Source organism: Amblyomma americanum, chromosome 2 (assembly GCF_052857255.1).
Source record: "Amblyomma americanum isolate KBUSLIRL-KWMA chromosome 2, ASM5285725v1, whole genome shotgun sequence".
Taxonomy (NCBI): domain Eukaryota; kingdom Metazoa; phylum Arthropoda; class Arachnida; order Ixodida; family Ixodidae; genus Amblyomma; species Amblyomma americanum.
In genome coordinates, this window is record NC_135498.1 from 66,852,587 (window position 1) to 66,864,850 (window position 12,264).

The 12,264-nt window shown below is 52.5% G+C and overlaps 1 protein-coding gene across 1 annotated transcript in view; it reads right to left on the reverse strand.

Moving 5' to 3' along the window:
* The window catches only part of nmo (serine/threonine-protein kinase nemo), an 87,583-nt gene that overhangs the window by 11,796 nt on the left and 63,523 nt on the right, over nt 1-12,264 (reverse strand). The window contains exons 3-9 of the mRNA XM_077654529.1: nt 2,756-2,885; nt 2,494-2,549; nt 1,926-2,032; nt 1,748-1,833; nt 1,116-1,514; nt 249-447; nt 15-111 (exon numbers count right to left, since the gene is read on the reverse strand). Coding sequence (XP_077510655.1) covers nt 15-111; nt 249-447; nt 1,116-1,514; nt 1,748-1,833; nt 1,926-2,032; nt 2,494-2,549; nt 2,756-2,885 — 1,074 coding nt within the window. The remainder of the gene's footprint in view (nt 1-14; nt 112-248; nt 448-1,115; nt 1,515-1,747; nt 1,834-1,925; nt 2,033-2,493; nt 2,550-2,755; nt 2,886-12,264) is intronic.

Below are 12,264 nucleotides of genomic sequence, written 5' to 3' on the forward strand. Positions count from 1 at the left end.
GCAAAGCATCTTACCTAGCAAAGCTCTTGAAAGCTGTGGAAAGAGGGTTGATACAAAGTGGGACCCGGTTGGATGTGGCACACCTCTCCAGAATGAACTTGTGGAGCCTTTCTGCAAATAAATCCACCACTGCCAGTCATCAGATCATCTTGAAGAGCACACAATTCTTTGACAGACACAAATAACATGACAAATTGGAATGGGGAGGACTCGCTCTCAGACTGCGACAGCAAAGCTGGAGCACTCACCTTTTACTTGGTGCACCGTCAGAAGTTCAGACTCGAAGGAGTCGTCAAAGGCGTGCGGTGCGACGGGTTCAAAGTCTGCCACGTAGTGTCGTCCTGCCGGTGTGCTCTGGCAGCAGCGGCACATGCACGAGTGGTAGCGCAGCCGCCCTTCCTCCAGGTATGGGTGCGACAGTGCATCCGCACAGCTGATGCGCTTGTCCTGAAAAACAGGACACACGTAGTATGTTTTCGCACAGCTCGGCAAAGGACCTCGAAGAAGAAAAGCACTAACAGCCTATCAATTCGAGACAAAGCCTTCACTGGGCATGACAAATGCTCCATTAAGCAAGCAAGCTCGGTAGATGTAAGCTCCTCCCTGTCTGCACTCAAACTAACTTGTGACGAAATGGACAGAGGCTCAAACAGTGCAGCAAAGCATGCCAAGTGCCAGTAACATTGTTTTTAAGTTTTGTTTAGAAAGACGTTATGGGAACAAACTTGCTCTGCTAGTAAGGGGCAGTTCAAAAGTGCACAGAAAAAGAACATCAGACCCCAAAGGCAAAAAAGCAGGCTGCAATATGCCACACAAGGCACTGTACTACAGTTATGGAATCCATATATAGCCACTAGGCATGAGTTTCATGGTCACTGGTAGATATTGAGAGCTTAAGTGCCTCTTACGGCCACAAAAAATACAACAAGAAAACTATGCTTCCGGGCCACCGCAGGCTTCCAGAGCTTCAGGAGCAGCACGAGAGAGACCCTATATCATGGCTTGGCAAAGATCACAACCACATGCAAAGCGACCTCCGATATTTTGGGCAGTGTTCCACCCTAAAGAGGCATGAGAAAGAGAGAGGATGATGACAGTGAAGAGCCTATGCGTACAGGGTTGAAGACAAGCATCTGGCAGAGCAGGTGGACTGCCTCGTGTGTCGCTTGAGGGGAGAGCGTGTACAGGGCGGCCAGTGAAGGCGGCTTGGAGGGGCGCCGCAGCAGGTGGGCACGGGCGCCCTCGCAGCCGTGCTTCATGTCCTCCAGCATGGGGGTGCCCAGCAGCTCAGTGATCAGCTCCAGCTGCTGGATGGGGGTCTGCGCCTGGAACAGGATGCGGCGGCCCAGCAACTCGGCAAAGATGCACCCCACAGACCAGATGTCGACAGCCGAGCCGTAGTGACGTGCTCCCATCAGCAGCTCGGGGGCCCGGTAGTACTGGGTCACCACCTCTTGCGTCATGTGCCGCTGCTCGTCCCTCTCCTCCAGGCGGGCCAGCCCAAAATCGCAGATCTGGACAACAGCAGAGCAAGTAGCAAGGTGTTATTTAACAAGAAAGGCACCTAGCTGTTCCACATTTCTGTTACCCTCACCCACCTCAAACCGTGCCTTTTCTGGACATTGCAACTAAAGTGCTATGTAGTTGAGTGCCGAGTTAGATAAGCCCAGTTAAAATGATGCATACTCTTATTTCCTCACATCCTGGCTGCCCGGCACACTTTCAATACAATAATGGGCTAGCTTACCTTAAGAACACAATTGCTGTTAACCAAAAGGTTGCCAGGCTTGATGTCCCTATGAAGTATCCTTGAAGAGTGTAAATACTTTAAGCCTGTGGGGAAAAGGGAATTGTTTCATGAGCCACTGCCACGCAACACATGCAAAGGGGAAAGTCTCATGGACAAAGCATGAGAGAACACTCACCTCTCAAGATCTGGTAGAGAAAAACTTTCAAGTGATCTGAAGTAAGCGGCTGTGGAGAAACTATGATTTTGTGCAGATCACTTTGCATCAGCTCCGTTGTGACATATCTGCAGAGTTTCAGTCAAGGAACCTCACATCAGGCCAGTTACACACTGGACACTACCTACAGGTGTGAAAAATATATTCTAAACCTTGTTTAGGCTGCCTTAGTCTTGTTGATTGCTTTCGTTTATTCATCTGCTGCGTTCTGCAATTATTTCTGGCTTCACTTGCTTACATGCTGCCTTATATGCCTTTTCATCTTTTTTTCCCATAATGTCATGTAATCAAGGTACTACCATTCAATAAATTAATGAAACCAGAAGCCACAAAACAGCCGAACAACTCCAATGGAACGACTCTGCATTGCACATACTTGTGAGCATGATCAACATGCCACCATTCCCGCAACAAGGCAGAGGAAAAGGGTACTTAGTAGTAGGAAATGATTACCCAGCCACCAGGGAATTAACTCCCTGGTGTTGCAACAGTGATGATAACATTTATGCAAAAAAAAAAAAGAGGATACATTTCTTGAAAGAAATCCAGGTGTGGAGGCTGTAGGATATCCAGAGCTGACAGAACCTGCAGGGTGTAGAGGACAGCAAGCACACCAAATAAAGTGGTACTTTTCATCGAACTCAGAAATGCGCACTACAGCACTAGTATACAGACATTCCAGCTTCGTGCATAAGAAAAAAAAGAAATTAAGGAAAATGAACTAGAACTGGTTCGTTCACATGCATCACTGCACTTTCTCTGACGGCTGGCCCGTGCTCTGCTGGACTTACATTTTCGTGCTTGAAGAAGCAGAGCATCTTGATTTCCCGATAAACCCTCTTGCTGGAGACCAGGTTTTGGAAAACATTGGGCATCTTTTTGAGGGCCACTCGCTTGCCATCTCGAGGGTCTGTGACCGACCTGCAAACAGCAAAAAACAAAGAAAGGCACGGCAGGTTAACCTCAATCCAATGGGCACTCGCAAAATGGAGCACAGACAAGGATGTGGACACTTTTTGAAACATAAGTAAAGAAGGCAATATGGGCAGAGCTGAAGTGCATGAGGGAGCTGTGTTGCTGTGGAGAGCAAAGTAGAGTAGCTGAATAAATTAGCTTTCCCCATTGAAAGTCTAGTTAGTAACCAAATGACAATTCTGGCCAGTGCTGTGCAAAGGAAAGCACAACCAAGTATAACGTTAACAAGTGAAGTACACACACATCACAAGAAATCTATATTTTCCCGTTTTGCATTTGTTTAGACATGGTAAAGTTGTGCGAAAAGAATGCACACAAGACAGGATATGTGGCACTTGTCCTGTGTCCTTTTTTGCGCAAGTTCTTTTTGCACAACTTAACCATGTGTAAAGAATAATATCAATTAGCCTGACAGGGTGCTCTACTTTGCATTTGTTCCATGTCTTAGTAAAAAAAATGTACAAAGCCATTTCCATTTCTCCTGGCATTTCCTGTAGTGGACAATGTCTCGAGGCAACTATCAGCTCCTTGCATCAGTTAAGGGAATGCTAAGAGCGACCTACTAATGATATATGCGGGGTATTACTGTTACAAAGGGTCACATTTACCACCTGGCGTTATTTACGACCTGTTTTTCTTCTTTTGTAACGTCCCCGTTCGCGAAAAAAAAAAAACTGCAAAGCTAACAACGCGAGGCAGCAGCAGCACCGCGTCGATCGCCGGAAAGTTTTTCACCAGGAAGTGGGCTCCCCCGGCAACACAGTGAGACACACACGCGACCCACTTCCAGGGCAGCCCGCTGCACTGCCAAGTATTTATTTCGCTCGTAACCGGGCACCCAGCAGTGCGCCGTCCGGGACGCCAAGAAGTGTTGGCCGGCCAGCCATGAGCAAAACGGCGTCGCAGCCGAGTCCCACGCCATCATTCGGGCAGCCAGCTGGTCGCATACATCAGCGAAACCCACGGTAGCAGCAGCTGCAGCGCGGGCCCAAGGCATTCCCCCGTCTAGCCTTCGGGCCGGTGTGCCGTAAGCGGGTTGCCAGGACGGAAAGCGGCGCGGGCCACCCCGCAACGGCCGCCCTGGTGTACCGAGTCCCTTCGGCGGGCGGGGACCGTCACAGCACGGTCGCCGCCTTGACAGACAGGCACGCATAGGTGCTCAGGGAAACGAGTCGGACGTAGGCAGCCGCAGTGTCTGCTAGCACAACCTGCTGCCTCTGGAGGGAGCGGGAGCCCCCAGAAGGCGAAGACAAAGCAAGGAGCATGCAGGAGCGCCAGCAGCAAAGCGCAAACAAGCCACAACCGCGCGAATAAAAGATTGCGTATACAACCTACGTAAGCGGCGGCAAGGAAGGGTTGTTGCGGCGTCGCGAGGGGAGCGGTTGCGCGCAACGCACAAAATCTGTGACCCAGAGAGGCAAGTGGAAAATGTGGGTCAAGGGGCTTTCTCCCACTTTGTGGGTCAGCGGGACGAGCGCCGGCTGCGGAACGGCAACCACGCGACCGGGCCGACGCAAGCAGCGCGGCGGCGGCGGGGATCATCCCCGCGCGCGCTGCTGCTGCCGCCTTGACGCCAGACAGCGCACGCTCACGCGGAAGTTTGCGCGCTGCGCTGCCGTTCCCCCCTCCTCCTCCTCATCGATGCGCCGAGCAGCAGCGCGGATAAACGAGCCGCGGCTCCTGCTTGGCGGGGGATAAGAAATAGCCGGGGCGGTTGCGCGCCGCCGTCACAACGGCGCCGGGTTGTATGGAAAGCGGCAGAGAGAAGAGAGAAAGACCCGGATAAACCGGAAAAAACACATCACCAACCACCGCACCTAAGGCCCTTTTTTCCCCTCCTCGCCAGAGACGTGGGCGAAACAAGCGAACACGACGACGGCACGCTGGAAAACTTGCGGGAAACCGCGGTCGGAAGTGCTGAAACGCACAGCCGGCTCGCGGGCCGTTTAGCACCGATCGCTTAACGTTAATGAGGGAGCGGGCGGCTGCTGGCTTCACGAGGCGGGACACCCACCACTCGCAACACTGTAGCGCGTCGGCAGTGAGGAACGGTGATGAACTGCTCCACGGAACGGCCGAGCCGTCTCTCGCTCGCCCGTAGTACGTCTCGGAAGAACACTTTATATTCGCGGCGGCAGTAAAAGAAAGCAGCCACCAGGGGAACCCATGCGTGTACGGCAATTAGGCTGCAGTCGGTCGCGCACCGCCTACCGCCCTGTTATATGCAACTCGCGAAAGAATGCAGAAACCGAGGGGAGACGAGAAAACGAGTGAATCAGCGTATACAGTACACGCGGAAATCACCGCGCCTCCCCTCGGCCGCAGTGTGTCTGAGGCGAAGGTGCCTACAGCTACAACGAAGCCATGCTCATTCCGAAGGAGTACTGCCGGCACAGAAGTACAGCTCATACCCAGGTGCCGCTCAGGCCAAACACACTTCGGCGCCGTACGGTAAACACGGTAACTACGGCAAATGTGGCTTGGCACAAGCCTGGCAACGGTAGCGACGGCAACGCGTTGCCGTACGGCTAGCCGGCTACGCTACACCTCTCTACTGTCGCAAAACGTGGCTGCGCGTGGCCACGCCCGACGCCTTCTTGTCCCGCGAGTAGACGAACTTGCCGCGCACGGGGCACGCATATATGCGACGCCAATTGGGTGAAAGCGCCACAGCGGGCCCCAGTGTCCTCGCAGCAGCCAGCATACGACTGCGGCGGACAACTACCCCTTTCGCGTCGTCGGCGGGAAACGCCTCAACTAATCCCGCCCGTCGCGGTGGCGTCCCACTTGTTCCGCCACACAGTTGCTCGCGGGAGCGCGGAAAATAAATCACGATCCGCCACGAGGGACAATGCGACGACGCGCCCGGAGAACACGAGGGCCTGCGCGTCCAGTCGCCGTTCCGCTCACCCGCCGTCCGAGGGGAGGGGGGGATAGAAAAACACAGGAACGCCGCCGAGAGCATTTGTTTCTCCGAGATATGACTGAAAATTCCCGCCACAACCTGTACTGGCTGGTACGAACACGTGTTTTGCAACGATACATGAGACAGATACTGCGCCATTTCCTTTCCCCCCAAAACCAATTATTATTATAATCACCTAACACACCCACAAAACAGGGGTCGATCCCTGTTTTGCCGGACAGACGCCGAGTGAGCTTCTACAACGGCAGTTGTATTTCTAAACAGAGACGCTATCGGTGCAACTGGAAATACGACACGGCAGAATTCGCACGTGGCGGCAGTTTGAGGACCGTTGGCGAGAAAAACCTCTCCACCCTCACACACTTCGGAGAGAGAGAGAGAGAAAAGGGGGGAATCCAAAGTTCGCCTAGCTGCAGAACAATCACCGTGACACTTCGAAATGACCGCACTACGACTGTCTCATTCCGACAAACGACTCGGAAGCCGGCACTTTAGATCAATGCTGTAACAGCATCGGCGTGGTTCAGCACAGAATCGGAAGACGGGAGGGACGAATGACGAACAACATGAGCGCTGTTGTCCCGTAACGTCACGCTGTTTACGCCGCGGCGGAGTGGTTCAGTTCGCTAGGCTATTGAGCCGGAGGGCTCCGCTTTAATTCCAGCCGCGGTGGCAGTGTTTCGGTGGAGGCGAAACGCAAAGGGCACTCGTGTGCGGTGCGATATCAGCGCACGCTAAAGAACCCCAGCTGGTCGAAATTGATCCGCAGCCCTCATAACGGCGTCCCTTCATAGCCCATGTGTCGCTTCGGAACGTTAAAACCCCAAATTTTCTGTTTTTTTTTTTTTTGCAAGAATGAACCTACGACAAGACCGACTTCCTACGCTCCTCAATCTAGTTTCTCTCTCCCTCTATGTGTATGCGTGCGTGTGTATTTTCGTCCAAAGGCTATAGCCGTTCCAAGCCAAAGCCGAGGACGACCACTTAAAACCCATTCCGCACAGTACTATTCCACTCGAGACTTTTCCAGTGACCGCACCTAACACCCGCCGAATAATCGGCCACGATTTAATACTAATCCAGCCGTATTAGAGCGCAATCATAGAGGCAAAGACTGATTTTATTTATTTTTTACTCGTCACAGCAATCTAGTAGGCCGCGAGGCACGCCGCTCCAGAAAAATTTCGAACACCCAGGGTCTTTCAACGTGTACCGAAATCTCTGCACAAGGCCGCGTTTCTGCATTTCGCCCGGTTCGAAATGCCGGGATTGAAATTCACGACCTTGGGCTCTTCAGTCGACCGCCATAGCCACCGTCACGAAGGGAAAGAGGACTATACCACTGGATATTAAAAATTTAGCATACCCGCGCACGCCGGTATTACCAAGGCCATTCCGGACAAGTGCAAGTGATTTACCGCGTTAAGTGTTCGTCCCTAACCTCTACCCTCGCCTTCTTTAACGAGCGCTGATCACTCAGTTTAATAACGGAAAAACAGAACAGCATAGGGAATAGTATTCCCGAGAAATTTCGAAAAGGTGCGCGTGAATGCAGAGCGAACGCCACTGACATGGAAAAAATAAACGGGAAAACGGGAGGGGTCGCACACAATTTAGGGCTTCTTTTCCCCACAGAGCACGCATTCTGTGCTGTCTGTGCGCGCGCGGGAACCGGCGCAGGAATTCGCGGAATCGCATTCAACCGGCACAGCTCTAACTCGCACGGGACGCCCACAGAAGAAGCCCCGCAAACGTCGGAAAACGTGCTTTTTCTACAAAATCCCCGCAACGCGCAAGCCGAGTGAAATCGTATAACGATGTCGCTTTGGAACGGCTTCCGCGGACGGGAAGGGTTAATCAAATCACCCTAGCGACGGAAACGGATTTAAGAAAACGTAAGTCAAACCGGGAAAACGCCGCGCAGAAAGAACAAGGTGGAAAAATACTCGAGGTGACCCTGCTGCCAAAGTGTGGAACACAAAAACCACGCAGAAAAAACTCGCTGTTACGACGTTGTCGTATAACGAAGCAACGTTATTTTCCCTGGAAACCCGTACGCACATAACTTACTGCGGAGTTGTCGCTGAAATGGGCCATTACCGCAGACTTCATTACGCGCCCAGAGCGGTACGGTTTCGCAAACTAGCTAAAACTACGAGGCTGGCGCGGTCTAGCCCCGACCAAACTTCATCAGCAAGGAAAATACAGGAAATGGAGTCCACTGACATCGTCTCAGTTTCCACTCGCGAACGACAGGAAACAAGGGTAGACGTTGGTGCAGAAAAAAAGAAAACGGGACACAATAGCAATCAACGGAGAGGGGAAAAAATTATGAGATCACTGCGGCACCCGCAGTTGAGGAATGCGTAAGCACTGACGCCTCCTCGCCCCTCTTTACTCACGCTTCGCTCCGTCTACACTTCCGGTTTTTCAAATTTGGCGCCACGCTTTAGTTCCACCCACTTCCGGTGTTTTCACATTTGGCGCCACTTTTGCTCCGGCGCCGTCCACTTTTTGGACATGTTTGGCTCTAATTAATTACCCCCGTGCACCTCATGATTTCCCCCGAGAGATTTTTTTTTGATGTTCTATCTAATGCAACCATTCTTTCTTCTTATAACCCAATTCGTTCGAACTTTATCGTGATGACATGAAACCGCAAACACAGCCATACAATGCTTACGCATTAAAAACCAGGTGTGAAGCCAATGACAAAGACAAGATGCAGAAGAGCAATTTCAGCAGACTGAGGAATTCACTGACCTTAACAGCCAAGACCTCCCCCCCCCCCCCCCCCCCCACACACACACACAACTAAATAGACGTTTTCCGAGTGTTGTTGCGAAACTACCAGGTCATTTTCCTTTAGGTTTTACTGTTGCAAAGCTAACATTCGTCATTGAGCGACTGGAGACGAAGTTCCAAGCCACGGAACTAATAACTGCTGCCGTCCTACCGCCAAATCCCAACAGAGGCGTCACAGCCAGGTTCGACTGTCCCAGCGGCTAAAGAGAACCGTCCGATCGACCTTCAACAGCCCATCGCATCTGCGCCGACGGCGACATAGTCAACGCACCAGTGATTAAAAAAAGAAGCGACGGCTAACAACGCACCCTTGCGTCCACATGGCGGCAGACGACGCCCACCGACAAAGGTGCGGCGGCGTCGGAAAAAGGCACCTGCCCGGTGACAGCCCATCTGGTCCGGAGCGAGTAATGGGCAGGGCCCCTTGCGTCAGACCATAAGCACACACACACAAGTCACGCAGTGTGCGGCTAAAACCGCGCGCACAGCGGGTTGCGAAGCGTTCGAAGACGCGCCGCCGAGCAGCAAGGAGTCGTCTCCGGGGGCGACTGAGGAGCGAGTCTCGGCAGCCGCCGGCGAAGCGCTTTCCCAACGCCGGCCGCGCAGCACACATGGCACGGGTCCCGCTCCTGTCTCCGAGCGGCGACCCATTATGGGAAGCGGGAACAGCTCTGCCCCTTTTCGTCCAGACAGCGAAAGCTGTCGCCGTTTGTGGCTTCACTCCCTCGGCTCTCCCCTTCGCGTATACACAGGCCGCCTCCACCCTTCCTCAAATTTTTCCTCTCCTGAATTAACATAAAGCATGCAGTTGAGTTTCCCCCTTCAGGTGGCGATGAGAGGAAACACCTTGTTGAGGATGAAGTCGGGGTTTCTTGATGATCCGGTCTTTTTAACTCGCAAACATTCGCGTTACTCGAGGAAAGGAGAAGGTTAACTATTTACAACACAAAACGAGAAGAAACGAGCAAGGAGGAAACTATTTACGACATGACTAAACCGCTGATCAGACGAATTCAGCCGCGGTTCAACCCAGAGCGCTTACATTCAGCACCTCTGTCCCTTAGCGGGGACAGCAACCAATAAGGTAACAAGCGACCCTCCTCACCGGTCAGTGGTTAGGGAAAGGAAAATAAGGTTTCCGCCAACTAATCACAGAGTGGGGAAAGAATATTGATTAAACAATTGTCGGGGAAAGGAAAGCCAAGACTCTGCAATTCCCTCGACCAGCCAAACACTTGGGAAAGGAGACGTTGCAACCGAACTCATAAATAGCACGTACACGACTTACCATTTCCCACGACACAGCAGTTACTACATTCCTAACATCGTCATCTGTTTTCTCTTTCGCACACGTGCATGCCAGACAAATGTATGCCGAAGATCCTCTTCAGACGCCGCCAGACCCGCGCTGTCATCGCCTCAGCTATTATCCCACTAATGTGGCACGTCCCCCTGCATGCTCCCTATGCGGCGACCCTCACGCCACACTCTCCCACATCCTTTTCGGCTGCCCTGCTGAGCCTCCCCCACAGGGACAGCACGCCATCTCGAGCTGGGAGGACTGGGAGGTCCTGCTCACGTCTGCAGACCCGACATCGCAGCTTGCTGCCGTGACTCGGGCTGCCGACGTCATGTCCCGGCATGACCTACTTGATTCAGTGCGGGACCGCGCAGTGGCCCAGGGACCCAAAAGGGCCTGAAACTCACTTGCAGAAATAAAGTTTTTCTGTCTGGCTGTCTGTCTCTCCTAACAACCGAAGCGACGATCACTCAGGTTCTTTACAGAAAAAAAAAAGGAAGACAGCTGTCAAGGGAAGAATTCGCTTCATGGTCACTTGATCCCGCCTATCTCTTGCATTCCCTACCTTATCCACGGCCGGTCTCGAGGGGACGCGCGCTTTTCTTCTTACGGCCTTCGCAATGGGGTCTGTTTCCGCCTCCCGCCGCACCTCGGTGGGGTCGCCACTGCCACACCGCTCCGCCGCTGCGACCGCCGTTCACACCGAAGGAGAACGCGCGCTCGCTCCCAATTCGGACCGCGTCAGTGGTAACTGTCAAGCCTTTATATTTTGCCATTTACGCTTTACGCAAAGACCGCGTAGTCAGCCCCTTTCCCATGGGCGAAATCTGAAACAACGGATAACGTTTGCGCGCTCACTCCTAGAGCCGGACTTTGTATGGTCGAACGTATGCTTCGAGCACAAACGTCAACACGTCTTACCTTTATATTTGGCTAAAAAGCAAGGCTTTCAGCTTCTATAGTTCGTCTTCCGGCAGGTTACTTAGGAGTGTGTAGAATGATATGCGGCATGTAATACTTGCATGGCGAGTTTCAATGAGTAAAGGATTCTGCAGAGCAAATATAGCTACTGAAATTTCAAGCACAGCTGCTTTATGTTTGCACAACAGCGGCATTAGCAAGAATTCATGGTGCTACCCAGGAAAACGTGTCATGTCATTCGCGAAAGGAACGGGTATAGACGGAACCCAACCCTGGCTGCTGGAGCGGAGCACGCTGCACGCACGCGACGTCCAAGATTTCCTCTTGGAAAGGCATTTTGAAGTTTGGCGGCGCCTCACGACCGCCCATCCCACCACATGACAATGCGAAAATTAAGTCACTTGTTTACAGTAACTGCAAGCATGAACTAACTGCCAGCAAAGCAAAATTAGGAACTGCGCTCTGTCTCAATAAAATCGGCCTTTACGAGCGAGCAAACTTATCTGGGAGGCGATGACTACCAGCTTTGCATTATTCTCCTGCATATCTGTAGCCTCGTCCTTGCTTTCGATAAACCTCCCGTGAGCATGAACTTTCCTCACGTCATTCAGGAAACAAAGTAGCCCCACAAAAAGAAGTTTTCCGCAACTTAACGGAGCTCCACTAAACCTCACAGCAACTTGTCATTTAATCACGGACCATGATATATAAGAGAGGAAGTGATCACAGTATTTCCTTCTGGACTGAAAACCAGAAATGCTCGACATGGTTGTGAGGAATGGGAGAGGGATTCCTCACTTTAAATGTTTTCATCGAACAAAGTTTGTGACGAAGAATCTGTGCACATGTGGACATTGTTGGCGATACGATACGCAGCTTAAGCATCTGGATTTTGTTTTCTTTGACTTCGGTACTACGCTCACCATGAAGCAGCGGACCACAGCGCAAAACCAGTCAAAAGCCACCCGCCGCCGCAGATGCAGGCGGGGAGCGAGCGGTGGGGTCGTCGCGCCTCTAGCGGCGGCGGGCGGCGTAACTCCCGCAGAAAAACTCGCATTGCTTCTGCGGCGAATGCGAAGGCCGTATGAATGAGCCCCCGCCCCCCCCCCCCCCCCCCCCCCCCCCCCCCCCCTCTAGAGACCGGCTGTGCCTTATCCTAACGCATCTCCTGCATTCCCGAAGCCTCGACAACCCCTTGACGGCCCTTCCTGCCTAAGCTTCTTCAAGAGTGGTTATGCCCGTGACGGCGCGAAGAACACAAAGACATCCCCTGCACAATGGGGAGACAGGGACGAGACAGGTCCTTTTGTAAGGGTTGCCTCGTGCCATGTTAGGGCGTTTGCACCCTTCTCTATTTGGCAATAATTGTTTCC